The 27,505-nt window shown below is 41.0% G+C and overlaps 1 protein-coding gene across 1 annotated transcript in view; it reads left to right on the forward strand.

Annotated features, from left to right (window-relative positions):
- ODAPH (odontogenesis associated phosphoprotein) overlaps positions 1-25,390 on the forward strand; it is a 30,839-nt gene extending 5,449 nt beyond the window's left edge. Inside the window, exons 2-3 of the mRNA XM_066385784.1 lie at positions 18,427-18,525; positions 24,542-25,390. Of these exons, the coding sequence (XP_066241881.1) occupies positions 18,459-18,525; positions 24,542-24,930 (456 nt within the window). The 5' untranslated portion in view covers positions 18,427-18,458 and the 3' untranslated portion in view covers positions 24,931-25,390. The remainder of the gene's footprint in view (positions 1-18,426; positions 18,526-24,541) is intronic.
- The last annotated feature ends 2,115 nt before the right edge of the window (positions 25,391-27,505 follow it).

Below are 27,505 nucleotides of genomic sequence, written 5' to 3' on the forward strand. Positions count from 1 at the left end.
GCTCTACGTGGTTTTTATATATTTAGTTATACAATAAGATGAACAGAAAAATGAAGTTTATTCATGGTGGTTTTGCTTTCATTTCTTCCACATATTTTACTTGACCAATACCCCTAACATCATAGAGTCTGCTAAATTAAATAATGCAGTAGTCAGCATGCTTCCACTATAATATGGACCTGCTATAGACCTCTTTCCTGCTCTGGGCCGCACTCAAAACTGGCAGCTTTTCATGTCACCCAGTATAGAGCAGAGAGCAGTATTCTTAGGTGTGAAATATGCTGCCTTCAGAACTCAAGGATGCCTATTAGCATTGTGCTTCCATCTTCATAGTGAGATGCAAGTTGTACTGATATGTCTTATACTTCAGTGGAGATGCCCTAGCCTGCCCCTGATCACTGGACACTCCCCCTACAAATTGTACTGCTATGGGCCCCTGATCCTTTCCGTGCACCGCTTTATCAGATGATACACATGCACAATAGATTTCACACCACACCTTAAAATTTAAGTGTTTGAGTCTCACTCAGTTTCATTCATTTAATGTTTATCATAGGGACATAAAGAAGTTTATAGACTAACGTAATTAATGTATTAACCTATTGCATATAATGTTTTCAAAGGCTCATTTACTATTGTGAGGGACACACAAGTATATAACACAAATACACGGAGGGGGGCAATTGGCAGGACTGTGGCAATTAAAGAAGGCACTGAGACTATGAAACTAACAGAACCTTAAAGTTCCAAAATGAAACATTAGTGTGTCGTTGTGCACTTCTTTTTAAGTGAGAGGAGGGGAGATAGACTCCCGCATGTGCCCCAACTGGGATCCACCCAGCAACCCTGTCTGGAATCAACCGAGCCATTTTTAGCACCTGAGGCTGACACAGACTAACTAAGCTATCTTCAGAGACCTAGGCCAATGCTGGAACCAATTGAGCCACTGGCTGTGGAAGAGAAAGGAAGATAAGGGGGAAAGGGTAGGAGAGAGAAGCAGATGGTCACTTCTCTTGTGTGCCCTGACTGGGAATCAAACCTGGACGTCTGTATGCCAGACCAGTGCTCTATCCACTGAGCCAACTGGCCAGGGCCTAGTGTGCATTTCTAAAGTTCTGTCCTAGGACCTGGATTCTGTTAGCACGCTCCGTGAATTTGACAATAAAATACCCAACCACCCAGGAGAGAACCAAACAGACCTAGGTTCCAATCCCAAATCTGCCAGTTTGTTACATGGAACCTGGGCCAAGTTAACCTCTCTGAGCATTTACAAAGTGGACAATAACACTTCCTTCACCTGCTTGTGGTGAGAATTGTATTTAATTCTGTGTAAAACATAGCTCATGCAATGAGCCCTCCATATATTGTTTTTCTTTCTTTAAATCTCAGAGATAACAGCAAAAAGGGAAAAAAGTAAGAAGGGGACATGAATTTGATAGGGACTGACAGTGGTACAGGCAACAGTAGCCAGGTAGGCTATTTGTGCTTTAAATAACTGTCTCTCCCTGTGGCAGCTCAAAAGCAGGGAAGGAACAGTCTCCCACTGAAAGAAAAAATTTTATTTAATCACCATCCTCCTCTCCATTCTCCCACCTCCTCCCTAAAAGCCATTTAATGTATCTTAGATATATCTTTCACTCATTCATTCATTTATTCAACTTAGTAAAGCACCTTAGATGATGCTACTCAAAATATGACTCACAGACAAGTGTACAAGTTAAAGAGTTTGCACCAGAATGTAAATCAACTACATCTCAAAGCACACTGTTCAGTCAACATTATTTTCATAGGAAGACTTTCTCAGTGAATGAAACCATATACAGTATTGCTTTACATTTTGAAACAAACACCTTATTTCATTCTGAACCAGTAAAAAAGAGTTCACAGGATAGCATTTTGAATAGCAGTGTCTCAGAGAATCCAGTCACTAAATAAGCAATCTTTGAATAGCACTGTCTCAGAGAATCTAGTCACTAAATAAGCAATGTTTGAATTTACCTTATGTTGTTGATTTGTGATCAGCTGACAGCAGAAGGGTCCCCAACAGAGTTATGTCATATAAGAAACTTCCCAGATGCTTGTGGTAGTGCTTGTGCAGTTGAAAAGATAACATCAGATCTGACTCAGCAGATTTGGGCCTCATGCATTTTAAAACACAAGTGTTTTACTAAAGACAGTGAAGTGTACAGGCTGTACAGAGTGCTGACCACAAATACTGGTGATGGGCACCTTGCGGAGACAGGCATTCCACTGCAGACTCGACAGCAAAGTGTACTCAACATACAATTTAACTAAAAATGAAGGGTATGAGCATTTATAAAAAGAGATTTTGTAATGGTAAAAAATGTTGCCAGGCTATGCAGCTGAAGGAAATTACCTCTGAAATCCTGAGAATTTCAACAAATGTTTTGCTTGCCACTCTTATGTGACACTTTTAGATGAGTAGGGAATGTCTTATTGGGATGTACATTTCACCTTTTTGTGGCCATCACCATTATCTGGCCATGATTTGTTGAAAAGATAGGAAATGCTCCACAAAATCAAACAAGGCCCCATAAGGACTGGAAAATTTGAGGGAAATGAAAATGTATACTCTAATTTAAATCTAAAACCAGTTTTGACCCTGGCCAGATTAACTCAGTTGGTTAGAGCATTGTCCTGGTGCTCCAGGGTTGCGGGTTTGATATCTGGTCAGAGCACATAAAAGAATCATCCAATGAATGCATAAATAAGTGGAACCACAAATCAATGTTTCTCTCTCTCAAAAAATCAACCAATAAATAAATATAAAAGAATAATAATAAAATAAAACCAGTTTGGGCTTATTTTAAAGTGTACCTTATAGCACAAGAACTCTGCATTTGCCCAAAGAGAGGTATGGGAGAATTGTTTTAAGAGAAGAAAATGGAAAGCAACCCAAATTTCATCAAGTAGTGAATGGATGAATAAAACTATGGTACACCTATATAATGCTATGATCAACAATTCAAAAGAAAGAGATTGATCTATCTATAATGACATGGGCAGAAAAGACATTTCAAGAAGAAATAAATTTAGAGAACTCAAAATAACCTGTTGATATAAAAAAATTTAAACCCACCTACAAGGCAATTTCTAATTGTGTGTGCAAATATACAGAAAAAGAACTGAAGGATATCTGCCAAACTCTTAAACATGCTTACTTTTGAAACTATCATTATTTTCTAATGACATGATACTGTATATAGAAAACCCTAAAATCTCCACCAAAAATCTACTAAACCTAATAAATAAATTCAGCAAAATAGCAGAATACCAAATTAACATACAAAAATTAGTGGCATTTTTATACACCAATAGTGAACTATCAGAAAGAGAAATTAAGGAAACAGCCCCATTAACAATGGCAGCAAATAAATAAATAAAGTACCTAGGAATAAATTTAACCAAGGAGGTAAAAGACTTGTACTCTGAAAATTATAAGGCATTGAAAAAAGAAATTGCGGAAGATACAAACAAGTGGAAGGATATACCGTGTTCGTGGATAGAAAGAATTAACATCATTAAAATGTCCATACTGCCCAAAGAAATTATTTCAACACAATTCCTATTAAAATACCAATAGCATACTTCAAAGATCTACAACAAATATTCCAAAAATTTATATAACCAATAAAGAACCCAAATAGCCTGAGCAATTTTGAAAATGAAGAACAAAGTGGGAGATATCACAACCTGATATCAACCTATACTACAAGTTGTGCCATTGTAATCAAAACAACCTGATACTGTCATAAGAACTGGTATATAGATCAATGGAACAGAACAGAAAACCCATAAATAAGCCTACACCTTTATGGTCAAATAATATTTGACAAAAGAGGCAAGAGTATACAATGAAGTAAAGATGGTCTCTTTAGTAGATGGTGTTGGGAAAATCAGACAGGTACATGCAAAAAATGAAACTAGACTATCAACTTATGCCATACACAAGAATAAACTCAAAATATATAAAAGACTTAAATGTAAATCGTGAAACCATAAAAATCCTAGAAGAAAACATAGGCAGTAGGATCTCAGACATCTCTCGCAGCAAAATTTTTGCTGTTATATCTACTCAGGCAAGTGAAACAAAGGAAAAAATAAACAAATGGAACTACATCAAACTATAAAGCTTTTGCAAAGCAAAAGAAACTATCAACAAAATGAAAAGACAAGCCACTCTATGGGAGAACATATTTGCCAATACATCTGATAAGCGGTTATTAACAAAAAATTTATAAAGAACATATAAAACTCAACAACAGGAAGAAAACAATACAATTAAAAAATGGGCAAGGGGCCGGTTGGCTCAGTGGTAGAGCGTCGGCCTGGCATGCAGAAGTCCCGGGTTCGGTTCCCGGCCAGGGCACACAGGAGAAGCGCCCATCTGCTTCTCCACCCCTCCCCCTCTCCTTGCTCTCTGTCTCTCTCTTCCCCTCCCGCAGCCGAGGCTCCACTGGAGCAAAGATGGCCCAGGCGCTGGGGATGGCTCCTCGGCCTCTGCCCTAGGCGCTAGAGTGGCTCTGGTCGCAACAGGGCGACGCCCCGGAGGGGCAGAGCATCGCCCCCTGGTGGGCGTGCCGGGTGGATCCCAGTCGGGCGCATGCGGGAGTCTGTCTGACTGTCTGCCTGTTTCCGGCTTCAGAAAAAGACAGGAAAAAAAGAAAAAAAAAATGGGCAAGGGACTTGAATAGACATTTCTCCAAAAAGGACATAGAAATGACCAAAAGACATACAAAAAAATGCTCAGTGTTACTAATCATCAGAAAGATGCAAATTAAAACCACAATGTGATATCACCTCACACTTGCCAGAATGGCTCTCATCAACAAATCAACAAAAAAGTGTTGGCTAGGATGTGGAAAAAAGAGAACCCAGTCCACTGCTGGTGGTAATGCAGACTGGTTCATATAAAAACATATATACATAACATAATACAGAGCTACAGAAAACAGAGTGGCAATGGCCAGAGAGAAAGGGAAGTTGGAGGTAGAGAGGGTGAAGAGCAAAGTGGGTGTGGGAATGGTGGCAGAAAGAGATTGTTCTTCGGTCGGGATGAGGGGCATGATGTGGTGTGTAGATGGTGTTATACTGAGTTGTATGCTTAAAACCTGTATAGTTTGGTGAACCATGTCAACCCAATAAATTAAAAAAGAAAGTTAAAAAAAGAAAAATAAGAATTACAATCGTTGGTTGTTTTTACATGACTGACATTTTAGTACAAACAACACAAAAGGGAGAGACAGTTACTTGGTCCTATGAAAATACAATAAAAGGATAGAAAATCTAATTTACAAAAAGAAAGTGTTTACGTCTGGGGAGGGGAGCATATATTTCTCGTGACAAGACAGAGAGATAGGAAAGAGGAAGGAAAAGGCAGGCAGGGAAGGAGGAAAAGAAAATAATAAAAGGATTATAATGGCATTCTACGTATTTAAATAAAAACCATTTCATCTCTGAAAAACCAGTGGTTGCTTGTTATCGTTACCCTCATCATCTCCTCGAGACATTGGCTAAAGTTGGATATAGGTCTTGAATTGCTCAATTTCCTGTGACACTTGGATATTTCAAAGAACTCTTTCAAACTCCTGCCAGCTTAACTGTGGAGATTCACAGAAACCACTGTCTGGGCAGGCGCGGTTACAGATTTCAGTTAGCCATGACCAGTCACCTAGCAGAAGAACCATCAGAAAAAGTGCCTTTATCCCCTTATGAGGACCTTACACTCCAGCTTTCCAATCAATTCAATACCTCAGAAAACTAAAAAACATGACTTTAAAATACAGGGGGTCCTTGGGTTACGACACAGTTTCATTCCTATGACAGTGACGTAACCCGAATCTTGGAGTAAGTTGAAAAACACCCTAGCCTAACTCACTTACATATCCTAACACAGTTGTAGAATCATAATCTAGAACATAAAAACACAACTAAGCCACAGAAAAAGGGAAAGGACATAAATGTACTGTACTGTGTATGTTTCCGCTGCATGCAACCAAACTAGTTCACCCATGTAGTCTGGAAGTATGACGCTAATGGTGTAAGATGAAACACTCATGTCTCAATTTTTTAAGTTTTTATGGTAGTGAGCATTGTAAACTCAAAACATCATATGTCGAGACTGTGGTAACCTGAGGTCCCCCATACTGATTGATATCTGAGAAACATGGCATACACTTATAGAGCTTTTCACAGTTTCATAATCCTCATATTTCAGATACTCTGGTTCTAAAGGAAATGTTGTCTGAGACAGAAAATTACCAATTTTCAGTAATGATAGCTAACATTTACAAAGTGCCAATCTCTATTCTAAGTGTTTAAATGTTATTAACTTATTTTGCTTACAACAATGCTATGTGGTAGGTAATATTATTATTCTCAATTTACAGGTGAGAAAATTAAACAGAAATGTTAGGTAACTTGCCAAAAATATAATGATAATATTCTCATTCTTATACAAAGGAACACATGGTCATCAACAGTGACCTACAGCGCCAGACCTGTAGGTTTCAATTCACTAAATGTTGAATTGTTGTTGAACATTTGCAATATCTGAAAGCTAGACTTCACTCATTCCATTCAGAAGCTCTCATTGGGGCAGTTACAGGTCAAAGGATAGGATATGAACTCATCCTATGTCTGAAGCTGGGGAGAGCCCACAGACACTCATTACCACAATCTGGATCTGCCTGATGCTACTGCCAAGCATACATAGGACAGTTGAACACTCAGAGTGAAGTCACCTTACCACATACTAGGCAAGACATCCAAGTATCCAAGGGTTTTACCTGCACAGAAGATTGTCTATCCACCTGGTTTCTCTCAGCTCTCAGAAAGAATGCATGGAATAATAAAAAGACTGATCCTAATCTCTGTTAATGCTTTGCCCAACCACTAGAATTGACATAATTTTCTACTCTGTGTCTACATATATAGTAGTTGCTAATCAAATACAGGAGTATAAAAATTAATAGCTCTTCTTTTCCACTTAGCAAAGAACATTAGGCTTTAAATAGAAGCTTCATTCCCTATGTGATTTGCTACTATAAGACTGTGTTGGTTACTGTGTTGGTGACATTTTAGAATCAGTTTTGGCAAACCACATGCAGTACATTGTATATAACTTCAGGTACAGCTGGATTCAGGGGTTCAAATAATGTCAAAATCTGATAGCTCTTAACTCTGCTTTATCAAATAGACTCTCCCTTCATGTAGGTATGTCCCTTCACAACTTCAAATCCAAAGGCACTTGTGTACCTCTTTTCCAGTCACTCTTACAAAAATCCCAGGACTAAAAATAAAATAAAAATAAAAATATGTATTTTTTTTAAAAAGAAATAAAGTCCCAGGACTGGCTTTGACTGAGCCTAGTTGACTTGGCTTGAGTCAAATGTGCATCCCTAAGCATATCGCTATGGCCACAGGACCACCATGCTATGATTAGCAGGTGCAGGTTACAGGTAATCCCAGAGACAGGCAAGCAGAGAAATGATGGTTCCTCAGAGGGAACTCAGGATTAGGTAATCAAAAGAATTGGGATGGATGTTGGGCTGGGCAAGCAAAAAACAATGGCAATGAACTCAGAGCATGGGCTCTGAGATGTGCAGCGGTGGGGATAGAGAACCCGAGTGAAGATTTTTGTAGTAAATTTCTTCATATGCATTTGTCCACCAGAATAAAGAGGAACAGTATAGGAGTATTTTGGTCCTTGTTGTGGTTGTGGCAGATAAAGCTGCCTTTAAATGCACTATTTAGTTAAGTGGGAAACAGAATCATTTTATTGTATTTGGTCCAGAAATTACATTTTATTCCTGATCTTGTGACAGAATGGTTCTCTAATTCACTGTAGACCAAATTCATTCACATTCACTCTTTCATATGCTCAGGCACTCATATAGTCTAGAATAATGTACTAAGTATCTGCCATGTGGAAAGCACCAAATGTCACCCTCAAATAAATGACACCTTTTGAAGGTGAGTCTTCTAAGCAATGTCCCACACACTTTCTCCCTGTGGCTTGTTGTTCTTCCCACTAGCCCATGAAGTAGATCCATAGTGTTTTGACATTTCTTAGAGAATAGAACAAAAGTTTATTCTGGATAATTTTTTTTGAAAACTTTAAAATGGAAAGTTTCAAACAAAAGTGAGTATAATAAACTGGAATGCACCATCACCTAACTTCAACAATTAACTGGGGAACAAAGTTGTTTTTCATTTTCTGTTGCATGAGGTTTTAGAACTGTTTCTATATATTTCTGCATCGCTGATTCCAAATCTGAAATTTGGTTTTTGGTGTATATTCTATTTTTTATGCAATTTTAATTTATTCTTGTTACAGTTAATGGCATGCATTGGTTTTTAAATTGGAGTTAAAGGGCAACAACTCTTGGATTGAACATAACCACAAGGCAATTAATGTTTTACAAACATCACTTTTACAAAATTGTAGTTGTTTTTAAATGTAAAAAATTATTATCTGATAAAAACACCCTCTTATTTTGTTTTAAGATTGAATCATGCCTCACCAGGTGGTGGCGCAGTGGATAGAGCATTGGACTGGGATGTGGAGGACCCCAGGTTCGAGACTCCAAAGTCGCCAGCTTGAGTGCAGGCTCATCTGGTTTGAGCAAAGCTCACCAGCTTGGACCCAAGGTCACTGGCTCAAGCAAGGGGCTACAGTCAAGGCACATATAAGAAAGCAATCAGTGAACAACTAAGGTGTCACAATGAAAAACTAATGATCATTGCTTCTCATCTCTCTTCGTTCCTGTCTCTCTGTCCCTATCTATCCCTCTCTCTGACTCTCACTCTGTCTCTCTTATAAAAAAAAATTGAATCATAGCTGCTTCGAGTAAGCATAAATGTAAGAATAGGACTCTAATTTTTGGACAAAGTCATTTATCATTATCACACCTACAATAATCCCTTAATATAAAAATATCGAAGTAGTGTTCACATTTCCCCAATTGTCTTTTTTCTTCCTCTTTTATTTTATTAACAACTTATTTATTTGAAAATGCACCCAAGTAAAGTTGAACATTGTAATTGGTTAAAGTGTTTCTTAGATCTCTTCTAATCCATAGATTTCCCTTCTACCTCTTTTTATTTATTTTGTCTTGAAAAACATGTTTTTCAACCAAGTCCTTTGTCCTACACTACATGACTGAGCTTTAAGGGTACTTTCACGGAGCTTTTACAGCAATATGTTGACAGCCAGGGTCTCAGAACACACCTAGCACAGTGATTAAGAGCAAGAATTCTAGAGCCTAACTGCATGGGTTCATATCACGGCTCTGCCACTGATTAGCCACATGACTTAACCTTTCTGTGCCTGAGTTTTCTCATCTTTATTTTTATTTTTTATTTTTTTCATTTTTTTGAAGCTGGAAACAGGGAGACAGTCAGACAGACTCCCGCATGCACCTGACCGGGATCCACCCGGCACGCCCACCAGGGGGCGATGCTCTGCCCCTCTGGGGCGTCGCTCTGTTGCATCCAGAGCCATTCTAGCGCCTGAGGCAGAGGCCACAGAGCCATACTCAGCGCCCGGGCCATCTTTGCTCTAATGGAGCCTCGGCTGCGGGAGGGGAAGAGAGAGACAGAGAGGAAGGAGAGGGGGAGGGGTGGAGAAGCAGATGGGCGCCCCTTCTGTGTGCCCTGGCCGGGAATCGAACCTGGAACTCCTGCACACCAGGCCGACGCTCTACCGCTGAGCCAACCGGCCAGGGCTTCATCTTTAAAATGAGGGTGACAATAGTACCTATCTCATTGGATTAATGAGGATGAAATGGCCTTATGGCTGTATAATAATTAGAACAGTGATGCTTAAAATACAGTAAATGATATATTATGCAGATGAGGAAACGGAGGGACAGTGAAGCTGATCTATCCCACGGGTTTAATACTGTTTCAAACCACCAATAAATGAAGGCTCTCATGTAGTGAGCATCACTCTGCCCCTGACCAGGAGAGGGTTGCTATGCTGTTGTTAAAGCACTAGGGAGACTTAAGAATGTTCCCAAACCTCAGTCTCCTGATCTGCAAAATGGGAGAGTTGGAGATGTGTCTAAGGGCCCTGACACCCCTCTTAGAAGAAGTCCCAGCAGATGTCCTAGCAAGCTTTGCAGGAGAGTCATCCAGGCCACCACAGAACAGCACCTCTAAATCAGTATCGACCACAGAACCTTTAGATTCCCTGAAGGAGCACCTGCCAACAGAGAACCCAGAGTCACCCCAGGCCTCTGGGAGGTAAGCCTCACAGCACCAGCCATCCAGGCATTATTTCTTCAGCCTGACTCAGGGGCCAGGTACCTACCATTCCACAGGCTACCTGACTCACGTAATCCTGACTCACAGAGCCACAATGGCAGCTTTCCACATTACTCACTGTGGCCAGCCATGTGAGAGGGATGCCCCTCCTAGACAGGCCGTTTCTGCATCAGGGATCAGCCTCACTGGACATAACTGCATAATTGTATTTGCCTTTGCTTCTCCAAGGCCTGGCAGCCAAACGGGGCCTTGTCCCACAGAACTGAGCAAGGAGAGATGCAGCTGGTCCCTTGTTCGGGCGGACATCCCGGGGGCCTGGAGGATGTGAGAGGTGAGGGTCTGCAGAGCGCCCTGAAGTTGCATATGGATGTGAAGCTAGAACAGATGTGAAGCCTTTCTGAACACTGCTGGCTGTGGGTTTTTTTCCTCTAGGGATGCTTGCTTCCATTTCAATTCAAGCAGGAGGATGATTTATTAATATAAATGTTTAATTTGAGCATCTAAAATAAATTACTTACCAAAAACCCAGTATCTTCAGAGTTTGTGCTCCCTGAAATTCTGAACACATTTTTATTTTTATTTTATTTATTTATTTTTTTCTGAAGCTGAAAACGGGGAGAGACAGTCAGACAGACTCCCGCATGTGCCCGACCGGGACCCACCCAGCACGCCCACCAGGGGGCGACGCTCTGCCCACCAGGGGGCGATGCTCTGCCCCTCCAGGGTGTCGCTCTGTTGCGACCAGAGCCACTCTAGCACCTGGGGCAGTGGCCAAGGAGCCATCCCCAGCGCCCGGGCCATCTTTGCTTCAATGGAGCCTCGGCTGTGGGAGGGGAAGAGAGAGACAGAGAGGAATGAGAGGGGGAGGGGTGGAGAAGCAGATGGGCGCTTCTCCTGTGTGCCCTGGCCGGGAATCGAACCCGGGACCTCTGCACGCCAGGCCGACGCTCTACCATTGAGCCAACTGGCCAGGGCTTGAACACATTTTTAAACCACCAGGAAACGAGGGCAAGGGAGACTGATAAGGAAAACAAAGCAGGAAGGTCACTATGAGATTCTCCCCAAAATACAGGTGTTCAGCCTGCAGTTAAAAGACAGGCTGTCCTGAACTGGGGGCTGGGGTGGGTGGTGACTCTTCGCCTTGTGAGCATCTCTCTGAAGTACATGTGTTAAAGACAGGTCAGTGAATGCTCAGAAACCAGCCAAAAATTTCTAAAGTCATACCACACATCTCTGGTCAAGGAGCACAGGGCTATGCCCTGTATTATCCACAAACACCCAGACTCTTATTTTAGAAGAATTTAGTTTAGCAAGTCTGTTCATACGAGTTTGTGCCATAAACCTGCAGAACAGCATTATGTATATATGAAAGTGAGAGAGAGAGACTATATGTGTGTGTTCATCATAGTTCTCTGGAGAAACAGAATAATAGGATGTATATATCAAGAAAGAGGTTTATTTTAAGAAACTTTTTGGAGGCTGGCAAATCCAAAATCTGCAGAGTTCAAAAGCCTGCCAGTCCGGAGACCAAGGGAAGAGCCAACGATGCAGTTCAAATCTGAAGGCTGTGTGCTGCAGCTCCTTCTTGCTCAGAAGACATCAATCTTTTGTTCTATTCTGGCCTTCAACTGATTAGATGAGGCCCACCATTATGCAGGGCAACCTGCTTTACTCAAAACTCACTAATTTAAATGTTAATCTCATCCAAAAGCATCCTCACAGAAACATTAAGAGTATTTGGCTCACTATCTGGTCACCCTCTATCAGCCAAGTTGACATAAAACTAACCATCACAGCTTGCAAGCAGGAGGAGGAAAAAGGAAAATGAAATTGTCCTGAGGTCAGATCAAAAAGCAAGGTGTGTCAGAGAGCTAGAGAGAAGAGAGCCACCTTCCTGCCCTCGTGTCCTCTCCTAACAGGCCCTTTCCAGACAACAATGTGCATGAACTCGTGCGCACAAGCAGAAACCCTTCTCCTCCCCCGCCCCAGACATTCCTCGGCCATGGACTCCAAACTGTTTCCCGAGTGTACCACGTACGGGCGCTGAGGCCACAGCTGCTATCAAGACTCAATCATTCTGTACACTTAAAAATGGTTAAGATGGTAATTTTTATGTCGTCTATTTTATCACAATTACATTTTTTTTTAATTTTAAAAAAGACTTAGTTCTAGCCATCAAGAATCTCAAAGTCCAAAGAGAAAGGAGACAGATATACAGCACGATTTTAATGGCTCAGCCGTGGTGAGACCATGCAAGCCAGAGAACACAGCGCTCATGTGGGTCAAGGGATGCTGCCCCGCACCCACCTGCTCCCCGCCTGCTGTTCTCCCGAGCACAGCTGCAGCGCACAGCGGCTCTCAGAGCACCACTGCTCTGGAGGACAGCGGCTCCTTCTCATTGCCCGGACACCGCAGTGTCACCTCTCTCGTCCTACAACCTCACGGTTCCACTCCTCAGACTAATAACTAGTCTGAAACTGCAAAGTTTGTTAGTATTTATTTACTAATGTGCCAGTGCATTTTTACTCTTTCAATTTTTAACAGAAAAAGCAATATTATAGTAACATTTTTTTAATTCAACCATAATCTCAACATCTGATCACAGTCAACCACAGCAATCAAATCCTCAGACCAAAATCCTGGGTGTGGTCCACGAATCCCCTGGGACTCTCACATGCTTCTTACAATTCCCCAGGAAATCCTAACAATTCTACCTTCAAAGTATGCCCAGAATCTCCCTATTTCCCACCCCTCCGTGGCTACACCCCAAGCTGAGTCATCCTCCTCCCCCTCCACACCACTGCTACAGTCTATTACAACTGCATTGCCCGCTTCCACCCTTGCCCCCAACAGCCTGTTCTCCACACAGTGGCCAGAGTTGTCCTTCCAAAATATAAAATCATGCCATGCCTCTGCAAAACCCTCCAATGGCTTCACGTAATGACCCACTACTTCTTGACCTCATCTTGCTACTCTCCCCCTTGACTCATCTGCCCAGTTACAACCTCCTTTCTGCTGTTGTGTGTTACATGCCAAGCCTACTCCTGTCTCGTGTGTTACATGCCAAGCCTACTCCTGTCTCGGGGTCTTTGCCCTGGCTGAACCCCCTGACCGAAACACTCTTCCCCCATGCAGCCACGTGAATCACTTCCCCACCTCCCTTAAGCTCTTATTCAAATATCATCTTCTACTTAAAACCTCAACACCCACCAACATTTTTAACACTGATTATTTTTTATTTTTCTATTACACATATTACAAGATATTCTAACATTCTAACATATTATATCATTGACTCCTTTGTTGCAATTATTGTTTACTTTGTCACCATCCCACTAGAAAAGTAACTGCACCAGGACAGGTATTTTTTGCCTGTCTCGCTCATCTGGAATAGTGTCTGACACATAGTTACGTAAATAGTTGTTGAATGGATGACGAAAACAAAGTAGCCGTTCACAAAGCAATACCTCCCAGCCCCCAACTCCCTGCTTCTCAGGGCTCCACCCCTGGGAGAAGGACATGAGGGAGTTTTCTCTAAAAATTTCAGAAAGGCTTCTTAGACAAGTGTCCCTTCTGTGATGAGAAAATGCCACCAGAGTCCATGAGAAACTTTTTATCAGGGCAACCTAGACACAGACACTGGACTGAATAAAAGCAATGAGCAGGTCCACCTTGGTTAACATTTGGTTGGAACAAGGTCATAAGCCAAGAGGTAGCTGAACTGCATGACCTTTCAGTCGACAACAACTATTTCCCCCAAAAAAGTATTATAAATACTGCTGTATTTGCAGCAATCCCAGGAATTTAGTAATAAAAAGTTGTTCTTTTTTATCTTTCATAGGAACATAGTTTGGCCTTTGCCTGTTAATAGGTATTCTGTGTAAGTGGCACACACTGGAGACTGAGAAGCATGCATCCTGGGGTGGGATGGTCACATGACATTGTAGGTATAATAGACACAAATCAAAGTAGCTCCTCAGCCAACATGGGTAGCTCCTGAGCCTCAGTGGCCCAGACCCTGTCACTCCTCCTTCTCCTAGTAACTGAGCCCTCCCTCCCTCCCCAGCTACCAAGCTTGGCCAACCAGACTTCCAGGCTATTTCTAAATGGTGCTGGTAGGGTAGAGCTTCCTTCCTCACAGACTGTTAAGACACAAAAATATAAAAGTCAACTAAAATAAGAATATAGATTCATTAATGAACTACTAAGTTAGTGAATGAATGGATTTTTAAAACAAAGTAAATATATCAAATTAGAAGGAAAATATGAATTTTGAAGCCAGAAAAATCTCAACTCTGAATCCCAGCCCCACCACTTAATATCTGAGTCTTTGGGAAGGAAATGTAACTACTCTTGAGTTCTCTATCACGTCCTTATAAAGCTGTTGTTAGAAATACCCACTGACTATGTGGACACTTCCCTTTAACACATTGGACCAACCACAGTGACCCAAAGTCATCATAGCTTTATTGACACTGGGTATATGGAAATCTGAATCTCATCAATCGGCCTTCAACTAAATTTTAAAGTTATGATTTGTGAATTTTTGAAGGATATGCCTAAAAAGATTTATCAAAGTTATCACATTTGAAATAAGCTTTCAGAAGTATCTCCTCTTTTAAGTTAAAGATTTTTTTTTAAGATTTTTTTTAAATTTTATTTATTCATTTTAGAGAGGAGAGAGAAAGGGAGAGAGAGAGAGACAGAGAGAGAAGGTGGGGAGGAGCTGGAAGCATCAACTCCCATATGTGCCTTGACCAGGCAAGCCCAGGGTTTCGAACCGGTGATCTCAGCATTTCCAGGTCGACGCTTTATCCACTGCGCCACCACAGGTCAGGCAAAGATTTTTTTAAATGAATCTGATAACTTCACAGCAGCTTCATTGGTTTTATGTATTGTTGAACACATGTTTTCACTCTCTATATAACATATGAATAAATAAAATATGGAAGACTTACTTTCTCTGCATACCAACAGTAAAGAATTTTATGTCAAATAAAAATTTAAGCTGGGGGTGAGGGGGGTGGGGCAGGGGGGAGGGGGACAAATGGAGATGAACTAAAACTTGAATTGGAGATGAGGTGAGCACACAATACAGTATACAGAAGACGTGTTGTGGAATTGTGTACATGAAACCTGTATAATTTTGTTAACCAGTGTCACCCCCAAAGAATTTAATTAAAAAGAAAAAACTTAATAAAATTTTAAAAGTTTTTGTCCCTTTTGAAATTTTGTTTCTTTATTTATAAATATCAGGACAATAGACACAAATGGGCAAAAAATAAGCCATTTGTTTTGTTTTTTATTTATTTATTTATATTTTCTTTTTTTTCCAAGTGAGAGGAAGGGAAATAGAGAGACGGACTCAGGCATGTGTTTCAATCAGAATTCACCTGGCAGCCCCCATCTGAGGCCAATGCCCTGCCCATCTGGGGCCCTACTTGCAATCAAGCTATCCTTATCACCTGAGGCCGATGCCCTGCCCATCTGGGGCCCTGCTTGCAATCAAGCTATCCTTATCACCTGAGGCGGAGGCTCCACAGAGCCATCCTCAGCACCCAGGCCAATGTGCTCGAACCAATTGAGCCATGATTGCAGGAAGAGGGAGAGAGAGAGAGAGATAGAGAGAGAAGGGGGAATGGGAGGGCTTCAGAAGCAGATGGTCTCTTCTCCTGTGTGCCCTGACCGGGAATCAAATCTGGATCCACACTCAGGGCTGACGTTCCACCACTAGCCAACCTGCCAGGGGTATGTGTTTATTTTCATCAACATTTAAATTGGAAGCTCCTAAGAAATTTAATACAGAAAAGAAAGAAAATCAGAAGAAATAATATAAATGCCCACCAACTAAAAGTTACATTAAATAATTTACAATAAATACATAAGATAGAACACTGGACAGTAAGATAAAGGGATTATGTAATTCTGACTTTATTAACATTATTCCAATGTAGGGGGCAAAATAGCATATATGCTACACACCCAGTGCTGTAAAATTATCGATTCTGTTTCTCTGCTTCATAGCCTCCAGTACTTCCTCTCTCTTAGCACTCAAAATCCTTTACTGTTATTCCTTAGTTAATATTTAATGTCCTCTGTCTGACCAGGCATCAGCCTGGGATGTAGAGGACCCACGTTTGAAACCCTGAGCTCACCAGCCTGAGCATGGGCTCATCCAGTTTGAGTGCAGGCTCACCAGCTTGAGCATGGGGTTGCTGGCTTGAGCGTGTGATCATTGATATGACCCCATGGTCGTTGGCTTGAGCCCAAAGGTTGATGACTTGAAGCCCAAGGTTGTTGGTTTGAGCCTAAGGTCTCAGGTTTGAGCAACAGCTCACTGGCTTGGCTGTAGCCCCGTGGTCAAGGCACATATGAGAAAGCCATCAATGAACAACTAAGATGCCACAAAACATTGATGCTTCTTGCCTGACTTGTGGTGGCGCAGTGGATAAAGCGTCGACCTGGAAATGCTGAGGTCGCCGGTTTGAAACCCTGGGCTTGCCTGGTCAAGGCACATATGGGAGTTGATGCTTCCTGCTCCTCCCCCCTTTCTCTCTCCCCCCCCCCTCCTTTCTAAAAAAATGAATAAATAAGAAAAATAAAAAAACATTAATGCTTCTCATCTCTCTCCCTTCCTTTCTGTCTGTCCCCATCTGTCCCTCTTTCTGTCTCTCTCTGTTTCTCTATCTGAAATATATATACAATGTCCCTTCCAGAGACTGTATACTCGGTGGAGCAGGAACCTTATCTCTAGCCCCAATACCTCAGCCGGTGTCTGCCACATAGTACATGGTCACTAAGACCTATCCAGACCTTAGAGTCAGGTGATGTTGGATTCTAAGTAAATGAGCTTAATCTGGATACCCCCTGCTTCATTCCAGGCTGCTGACAAATTGTCTGTTTCGTCATCTGTTCTAGAATTTTGCCTAGGATTATCATCCAGCCTACGGAATTTACCATTTTCTAGTTTGTTGTGTTTGCCTTCTCATTCATTTTGGTTCTTAGTTTGTATAGGTTTCCTCATCAGGTTGCCAGCTCTTGGAAGCCAGAGACTGTTCTGTGTTGTTTGTTTGTAATTTTTCTTGTTTGTAATGCCCAGGAAAATGGTCTGCTCAAAGTGGAGGACTTTTGAGTGATTGAATGATTTGGCAAGTGTCACCTCCAAAGAGAATAAAAAATTGGAGTCGGTACAATTTTGTAACAACCACAACCACTCCCTTTCACCAGCCAGTCACTGTGGTTGGTTTTATGTCGATTACCTCTTCCATTCATCATAAAAATCCTCTGAGGGAAATAATACAAGCCCCATTTTACAAGTGAGGCACTTGAGGCTTCAGCAACTCTCAGGGACTCACCCTGGGTCATCCAGCTAGTAAGACAAAGAACCAAGATTAGAGCCGTTTTCTGTAACTCCAAGGTCCACGCTCTTGATCACACGTGACCATCTCCTCCCACTCCTCCAGCAGCTGACAGACGTCACTTCTTTTAGGGAAAAACGGGTACAGGTCTATCACGTCTGTCTTGGAGGCAGTTGGGTGCATAAGAAGAAGCCCTGGAAGGACAACTTGCTAAGTTAATCTCCCCAAATTTTTGTGTTTGTTTAGACAGTGACCATGATAGCTATTGGAGAAGATAATTTTCTGACCCTGTTGCCTGTGGCTCCTGGACAAAAGCAGAGAAGAAGAAGCCGTAAACCCCAATGAGAGCCTATGAGCAGCTACTTTAAACTGCCTGGGTCAGGAAGCCTTGAGATAATGCCCTCCTTGTCCCGTTTGTCCATTTTTAAGCAAGTAAGCTCCACAGAGGGAAGCAGTGTTGACTATTTGTTGGACAGATTCTTTCTCTTGAGAAGAGAGACCCCTACACACAAGTAAAGCAAAGGCACAAACAGGGGAGGTTGGAGGGAATTAAAAGAAAAGCGAAGGCGTGGTTGCCCACAGTCCAATATTAAGGACAAATGAATGCTGTTTGGCTGTCATTACGAGAAGCTTCTGGTTGACAAATACTTTCTGGTATTTCCTTGCTGATTTTTTACCCTCACACCACAGGCCCTGACCACTGTGGTCCACTATGCAAATGCAAATTACCTGAATCAGGCTGCCGGTGACTCACCAACTCCCCTTTAAATCAATGCAGGCTCAAGGTAGTGCCTGCTCAGGGTAGACACCATGGCTCACAGGCTCCGCTTCTCCTCCTGGCTGCTGGTCTGCTGGGCGCTGGCAACTGTGGCAGAAGGTAAGGCTTTTGTTTCCATTCTGCTATGGGCCCACTAAGCAATAAGTTGTGTGAAAAGGTAAAATTTGGCTCCATGATTATGCACGTCCATAAATTGAAAATAGTTATGTCAGCTTCCACCTGCTTGTGTGGTTAAAGAGAAAGAGGCTGAATTTTATCATCCGAAGACCTTGGTCTTAGTCTTGGCTCTGACTCTGTGACTTGAGACCGATCTAACCTCTCTGCTATTAGTCTCTTCCGATGTGAAGTGACAGTATAACAGTGGGCATTATTACAGGGCCTGTGAGGACCAAATGAGCTATCAGGCAAGGAAAGTTCTTCAGGCTTCAAACAATCTATGAACAATTAGTTACTATTGTTCTCAAGCTAACAATTTGCCACCCTGAATTACAGCAATGTCCACCCTTTCCTATCCCCAGAAGCACAGTAATTTGCACATGGTGGGTGTTTAGTCTCTGTTTGTTAAGTACTTTAATTAATCACATCTATTTAGCTGTGTTTTGGTACTCCAGTGAACATAGATTTTTTTTTTTATCTTTAGAATTATATTAGATTTCACAGCTCTACTGTTCCTATTCTTTTCCCTTTTCTCCACAATGAAATTTCCCAAAGCCTTAGAATTGGTTTACAAACCCCTGAGGAAGTGAAACAGAAGACTAGGGAAGGGAGGAGAAAGGGAAAGGAGAAGAAAACCACCCTGGGCGACCTGGACCTAGTGTCACAATGCCCTTAGCTCCAGAACTAGATCCCGTTCAGGGAGTAGAGATCCAGGAGTCAAACTGAATCATCCTCCCTTTCACACGCCCCTGGGGACTTCGCAGGGGCCCAGCCAGAAGCTACCCCCCACACACACACACACACACACACACATTCCCTACTTCCATCCCCCACAGCTCACAACAGAGCAGGGGGGCAGGGACCTTGGAGCTGGTGGAGAGACCACCTTGCCCAATCTCTGCATGAATTCTGGTGATCAGAGGGCAGGGAAATCAAGATGACAAATAACCCCTGCCCCAATTCCTAAGACAAAGCACCCAAACTTGCTAAAAGTAAAATCATGAAACACAACTAGCCACCAGACACCTTCTTTCCAGAAAGTGCATTCGTCAGGAAGCTTTGTAATGTGTAGCTAAACAAGTTATAATGAGATTAGAGGTATATTCACACCTAAAAGAACACCAATTAAAATTTGAGATTTGATTTCTGAACTTGACTCACTTTCCCCACTGTTCCCCAGACTGGCATCTAAGTCCTTCACATGTAGCTTCTATCCAAGCCGCCCCGGTTCCAGCTCAGGGCTCACTTATACACAGCCCCCCACCCCCGCCCCATTCTCTCTCCTCTCCCTGGCCGGCTGTGGCTGCTCCCTTCCCTTGTTTCACCTCTGTTCATTGCAGTTCCACACACCTAATTTTAGAGTGGCAATCGGTCTCTTTCTCGGACATCATAGAACACATAATAATTTGGACAGCACCCAGGGCACTTACTGCACTCAGCTCTGTAGCGCAGATCCATGGATTCGCGCTACACCTCCCGAGCGAGGCTGCGTCCTTATCATCTTGGCCTTTGCCGCAGCCCCTAACCCAGTAACCTGCACACGGCTGAAAAGTAGCCAGACTCAGAGCACAGAATTCAAATAGGCCTGTGTGACACTTTCTCAGCTCCAAATTATTTACCTGTAAACTTAGAGATTTGACCAAGATAGCCAGTCATTCCGTGAGCCTACAATATGAATTGAGTGGCAGTTAGCTAAGTTAAAATCTAACCAAGTTTAGCTATGGGTAAATTAATCACAGTATTTATATTTCTTTCTGGTTCAACTCTGAGAGTGTATGAGAATTTTTGTAACAGTCCCTGTGCCCTGTAAAGGAAGAACTGCATGCTTATAAACCAAGTATGAAGCTTACTTCTCTTAGACTCAGTATAGTACGCTACACCCCAGCCATTGTCTGCCCAAGCAACCACAGACTACAGGTAATTATATATGTAAAAAATAGGTTTTATCATCCTTACTTTTTTTTAAAGTACTAGTTGTTGCTATGCTGTGAGTTTTATGTCTAGACTATAATAAACCCATTTAAATTGATATTCAAACTCTAAGCAATATTTTGGCTTAATTTTATATTTTACTCTAATTTTAAATGTAAGTTATTACTATGAATTTTCTAAGATTGGAATTAAATACTCACTGGGCTTTACAAAAATCTATCAAGAAGAAAATTCAACATCTGCCTGGCCATTCATTCAATTTATCAATTATATACTGGACACTACTCTAAGCCAGGGACTAGTCTAGATGCTAGGGACATAGCAGTGGCCAAGAAAGTCAATAGGTCAATAGGCCCTATCTTCATGGAGGTCCTGTTGTAATAAGATCTATACCCTGTAGTCCTATCAATAGTGCACAGACTTTATGTATAAAGTCTATCCAGACAGAATCAAGAAAATGGGGCTCCTGCTAACAGAATCTTTCCATAACATTCAAGATTAATAGTAACAGTGGCTAACACCTACTAAACGCATACTGTGTCTCAGCAATGCTCTGAGCACTTGGTATCTTATTTCAGATAATACAACAAGCCAGTGAAACAGGTAGTATTATTTTCTCTGTCTTACATATAAGAAAAGGAAGACTCAGAGAAGTTAAGGAATCTATCTAGGTAACACAGTTATTAAATGGCAGAGCTCAGGAAACCTGACTCTAGAGCCTACACTTTTCAACACTATGCTTTTCTGCCTCTCAAAATGTTTTTAATCTGCTTTTAAATATTTGACCTACTTTGGTCTGAATAAGCTTGCAGAAGAGCTCTCTCTCATCTTTGATATTAAGTGCTTTCAGTGGTATGTCAGTATGTTCTATAATGAGAACTATCTGCTTATTAACAATCACATTATCCCTGAGAAGTAAGAACATGATAATTTTTGCAATTATACAAACAGATTTCTCTCAATCAATCAATTCTACTCTAGGCCTTATGCTGGGGGGGTAAGGTCTAGAATGTTTTCTATAGAGTGGTCAAGTGGACAGTTCAGTGCAGGAGGAATATGACCTCTGAAGATTGACTGATCACATGACTGATGAGTATTATGAAAGTGGACTAACAAGATACTACGGAAGCATTCTGCAATATTGCTTAATACAGCCTCAAGGGTAGGGTCTCCCTGAAGAAATAAGACTTGGAATCTGCAAAGAAGAAAGCCAGACAAAGATAGCAGGAAATGGTGCTCTAAGAACCTGGAACCAAAGTTTGTAAAACATAACCACCGATGACTTTTATCAAAGAAGCTTCTGTGGTGTGAAGAAGGCAGAGTCAGATTCCAATGGATTAAATAAGTGGGGGTGGGGGTGGAATGAGAAGTGTGCAGACTTCTCTTTGCAATGAGAGATATAGGAACCAAAGAAGTTCATGGCAGATCTCCAAAGTTTTCTCTCTGAAATATGAAGCTGAGTAATCTACTTAAAAAGATAGAGAAAATCTTAAAGAGAATTCTTCAAATCAATGAAGAAGACTGAGAATTTTAAAGGGGCTTTGAGGAGAGTATTAAAGATTTGGAAGACAGTGGGACTTGAGCAGAACATGGATAAACAAAAGAGTTAATGATCAATATTAACTCAGTCAATCAAAGTTAAAGACCATAAATGGCATTAACCCACTCACTCAGATATGCAGCCTCTTCCTTGTAAAGAAACTGACAGTTTTCTGCATCAATCCCATAGCTCCCACATTTTAGAATGCATGTGCTAGCCAACCAGTGACCTAAAATAGTCACCATGTGTCTAATCTGCAGAAGAATGTTGTTTTATGTGGTTTTGCCCACATTCTTAGGTTGCATATGGGGACAAGCTTGTATCTTGATCTTGAGCCCTTAGAAATTCCCAGAAGAGAACACTGGACACACCTGAGTCAGGAAAATCTGCTTAGCAGGCTCTAACAGCCCATTGTCAGCTAGAGGATTTGGAGAGTAGCCTTGCATTTTAAGAAATGTGATGAACACAGGGTGGGTCAGTTGTTTGGTTGGTTGGCTGGCTGGCTGGCTGACTGGCTGGCTGGCTGGCTGACTGGCTGGCTGGTTGGTTGGTTGGTTTGTAAAACTGGAATGCAGCTTTCTGAGAGGCAGAGCTCAAGGCCTAGCTACGCCCGATCTGATAGCAAAATGTCAAGATGGGCATTAAGAGTAAGGCTAGCTTCTCCCATAGCAACTGAAACCTCAGCAGAAGGTTTTCATGTTACAAACATTCAGAACTAATCTAATTGTGTAGGAGGAATGTGTAATGTAGGATTTAGTCATCTTCTGTAGTTTGCAATGTCTTAATCTACATTTAGTCATAGAATTTCAATACTCAGTAGCAGGGGTGGGTCTGTATTTCCTTCAAGGAACAGATACCCTTCCAGCTAGCTTTAAAAAAAGAGTAGACCTGGAGGTGGAGTGATTATTATAAGGATATATCCAAGAGCCTTAAGTGCAGCCAGTGCTCAGTCTGACCAGTCTTAAGAAGTCAAGGAGTCAAGAACCAAGGCTACTTTCATCATCACTCTGTTACCACAGTCTCTTGTCTCTTTTTCTCTTTGAAAGGCCTTCCTCATTTTATAGTTCCTAAGGAAAGACTTGTTTCTCTGCTTACCCAACATCCAACTGTCCAAAACTTAACACTTCAGCCCCTGCCCTACACCTTCCGCTTACAGTGTCACTTTGTTATAATTCTCAAATGAGAATCTGATTAGTCAATGTTCAGCCAATGAATGACTTGAGTGTCTAACAGCAGTCCAATCAGCCATAGCCAAAGGTGTCCAAGACTGACCCTTCCTGGGGTTGAGGGTAAAACAGAATCTCTGGAAGAAGCTATGAACACATTTAGGCAATAAGCATATCCCATACAACCAAGAAATTTGAAGTCAGTTGTTCTAATGGTGAGGGGAATCTACCTCTTTTTAAGTGACAGTACTTCCAGCTTCCTGTGGAGAGTTCATTTTCCCATCAGTCATACTCAGCAGTTTTTCCAGGCCTATGTTGGTAAGTCTCCAACGAAGTGAAGAAATGATTTTATAAAGGGAAGCTTATTTTTCATAGCCAATTAAATGAGATAATACAGCTAGAGGGAATACCTTGATACCTGGGCTTGATTCAAATTTCTTCTCAGAAACCAATGTCATCCTGGTCCTCAGTGCTCATTCTACTGTTGCATCTAGAAGCTCCCTCCTTTCCTCCTTAGGGAATGGTTTTACTGCTGGGGCAGGTGAAGCAGGCCTTTTTGATTAATGGCCTTTAAGGGAGGGGGCAGTTATTTTTATTTTATTAATAATAAGGTTTTTTTTCAACTAATTTTTTTTATTTAGTTACAATTTACACAAAATAAAATACACAAAAGGTACAGATTGCTCTTACAGATTGATTTTACACATATATACACATATGTGTATAAACATATGTATATTATTGTATATGTATGTATATGTGTGTATATATACATATCTATGTAACAACCACCCAGATTGAGATCTAAAGAGTTGTCTGGTTACTTTTTCTACTAAATAACCAATCTTAAGCTAACTATTTTTAAACTCTTTTTAAAACTACAGATCAGTTTAGTTTGTTCTTGAACTTTATACAAATGGAATCTTTGTATAACATTCATCAGATGCATCCATGTTGTTGTTTAGTAATTCTTTTCATTGCTGAGTAGTATTTCACAGTCTATTTGTACACTCTCCTACCAATGGACATTTGCATGGTTTCCAAGTTTGGGAAAACATGAATAAAGCTGTTATGAACATTCTTGAACCAGTCTTTTGTAAACATATGCACTCATTTCTCTTGGGTAAATTCCCCAGACTGCAACCATGGGTCATAAGGTATATCCACGTTTCATTTCATTGAACCGTGGCAGTCCTTCCAAACATGCTCTGAGACCTCTCTATTTCTTCCTTCTGGTCTTGCTCCCCTGCTACTCTTCAAGCACCTCCTTTCTGCTTTTGTTATCAGACCTGCTTCCTGACTTGCATTTTTCTCCCCACAGGGCAGGTAAAGGTAGTTGCTCCTCTCAGAGACTCACGAAATAATGTCAACCCTACAGACTGCCAGATCTTCACACTCACCCCTCCACCTCCCCCAAGGAACCCGGTGACGACGATCCAGCCCTTCACAAGGACACCCAAGTGTCCTTTTTTTCCAACATGGAGACCCAGAGTCCACATTAGGTTTCCAAACAGACCTTTCCTTCCTCCAAGGTGCAACCACCGTTTTCATTTTCATCCAATTTTTTGGCCAAACAGGCGTTTTCCTCCACATCAATATTTCCCTAGAAGACGATTCCAGAGAGGAAGCTCCTCTGAGGAAAGTAGGAAGAGGAGAGAAGCCCCAAACTTGCTGACGCAAAGGAAGTCAGTATCTCAGAAAAGACTATAAGAAGAATTTTGTTGTTTTCCAAGCTAAAACTATTGAATTTGAAAATTATTTTAAGTGCTATGGGCTAGAAATTGTTCTCCTTGTCAGCAGTGACCATGCTGGTGTATAGGTTATTCAAGTTTGCAAAACAGGAGCAATGACCACATTGTTCTTATCACCAGCTTTTTATAATCACAGAATATTTGTGCAAATAAAATCCTAAAATGAGTGGTTCTGATCATTCCTAACCAATCTGAGTTGCCAGAAGAATCAGTTCCATCTTCTAAATTAGAGTGAGAAACATTTAAATAAATCAAGATTATTATATAATGAATAAAGGCATTAATAACACCCTTTTGTATTTACTGGAAAACTTACAGAGCAAGGTGCATTGACAAAGTAAACTTTAAAAAAAAATTATAGAAAACCTAAAGCTTTATTTAAAGCATCTCTGGCAGTCATGTAAATAGTGGTTATTTATTCATTTACTGTATTTTCATTGAGGTACAATTGATATAACATTATATTAGTTTCAGGTGTATAATGTAATAATTCAATATTTTTACATATTGCAAAAGTGATCACCACCATATGTCCAGTTAACATCAACACCATACATAGTTACAAATTTATTTTTCCTTGTGATGAGAACTTTCGAGATCCATTCAGTTCTCTACAACAAAAAGAAATAATAAAGAGTAAAGCAAAACATAGTTATGAGAAGTCTGCTTATATGTAGATAATACTTTAAAGTTATCGTGAACTGAATTACCTAACCCCAAAACTCTTTTTAACTGTCATAACTAAATGTACTTTAATGCTAACTTTTTAAGCAACCAGTGCAAATTAGCTTGATAAGCATCTCACTTTGTCACATTATCATCAGATAGATACTAGTTTAAATGATAGATTGCTCCTAAAACTTTCAACATGGTTTCAGGCTTAAATGTCTGATTAAGTTTACATAGATGGTCTCCTAATTCTAGGACTCCACAGACATAAGTTTACTCAACTATAGGAACCTTGTATTCTGAGGATGTGATATAAGTAACACATCTCACAGATTGCATTCATCGGTTATTTCTTTAGCCATTCTATAAAATACTGCCTCCTGTTTGTGCCACTCATCTTGCCTGTAACATAGGAAATTTGGTTTTGCATACATGGTCTGTGTCTTACACCTGTTTATCCAAAGAACTATGTGCAGAAGTTGCTGCTGTGCTGCTTCTACAAAGAAAACAAGAATGTAAAGATGTGAGGTTGCGGGGAACGTTGCCTGGGAAACGGAAAGATTGCTGTGCTTCCTTGCTGCATCAAAAGATAAAAAGAAAAAGAAGCTATTTCCTTTACTCACTTCATAGCAAATTTTTGTTATAAGAACAGACATTTGATTCAGAATTACAGGCTTAAATAAAACCTGTACTTAAAATCCTCATTAAGAAATTCTATGTTTTGTTAATAAACTGGCTCCTTATTTTGCTTTCTGTTTTGGTTAGTGGGCATAAGCAGAAAAAGGCCAACCTTGGACACATGGGAAGGTTTGTATGTGACTCTCACCTGCCATTCAGGAGCCCCTCCCTCACCACTGCTCCCGGCTCACCTGGGTGCTCCGTGCTCGCACAGAGCTCCAACTGACCTAAACCAAGCTGGACCAGACTGGGCTTTCTCTCCCCAAACGTTAGAACTTTTGCAATCCAAAAGTTAACTGCTCTGAAATGGGTCCCCAAAGGCCTTGCTACGTGAAATTAAACACCCTGAAAACTAAGACAAACTAAAAACAGATTAACAGCTTTAATGAGTTAGTCATTGCATTCATTATAGAAAGCAGACTACTGCTGTCATGTTTCACGGTGAGTGCTTTTTGCAAAGAAACTGTAGATAAAATTGCATCATTTCTTACTCTGGGACATGTAGTAGAGTTGTTTATATGAAAAGCAGCCTACCCCTGCAAGTAAAAAAGCAAATGTCTTTGTGACTTTAAGAAATTGCATCCTTTGAGTCAATAAGTTCTTTTTGTTTTGTTTTGTTTTGTTTTGTTTGTTTGATTGTTAGAGAGAGAGAAGGGGGAGGAACAGGAAGCATCAACTCCCATATGTGCCTTGACCAGGCAAGCCCAGGGTTTCAAACCAGCAACCTCAGTGTTCCAGGTCGACCTTTTATCCACTGCCCCACCACAGGTCAGGTAATAAGTTTTTCTTTTAAAATACAGTGATGCGGCCTGACCTGTGGTGGCACAGTGGATCAAGCATCGACCTGAAATGCTGAGGTCGTCGGTTCAAAACCCTGGGCTTGCCTGGTCAAGGCACATATGGGAGTTGATGCTTCCTGCTCCTCCCCCCTTCTCTCTCTCTCTCTCTCTCTCTCTCTCTCTCTCTCTCTCGCATTTCTATCTCTCTCTTGGTCTCTCTTCTCTAAAATGAATAAAATAAAATAAAAATTTAAAAAATAATTTAAAAAAATAATAAATAAATAAATAAATAAAATACAGTGATGCCTAGCAAGTTTATTGACTCAGGGATAGACTCCAGTCACTAATGCCTCAAAGTGGGCTAGTTTATCAAATGTGTTCCTCTTAGCAGGTAGGTGGGATTCCTTG

The sequence above is a fragment of the Saccopteryx leptura genome, chromosome 5, assembly GCF_036850995.1.
Source record: "Saccopteryx leptura isolate mSacLep1 chromosome 5, mSacLep1_pri_phased_curated, whole genome shotgun sequence".
Lineage (NCBI taxonomy): Eukaryota > Metazoa > Chordata > Mammalia > Chiroptera > Emballonuridae > Saccopteryx > Saccopteryx leptura.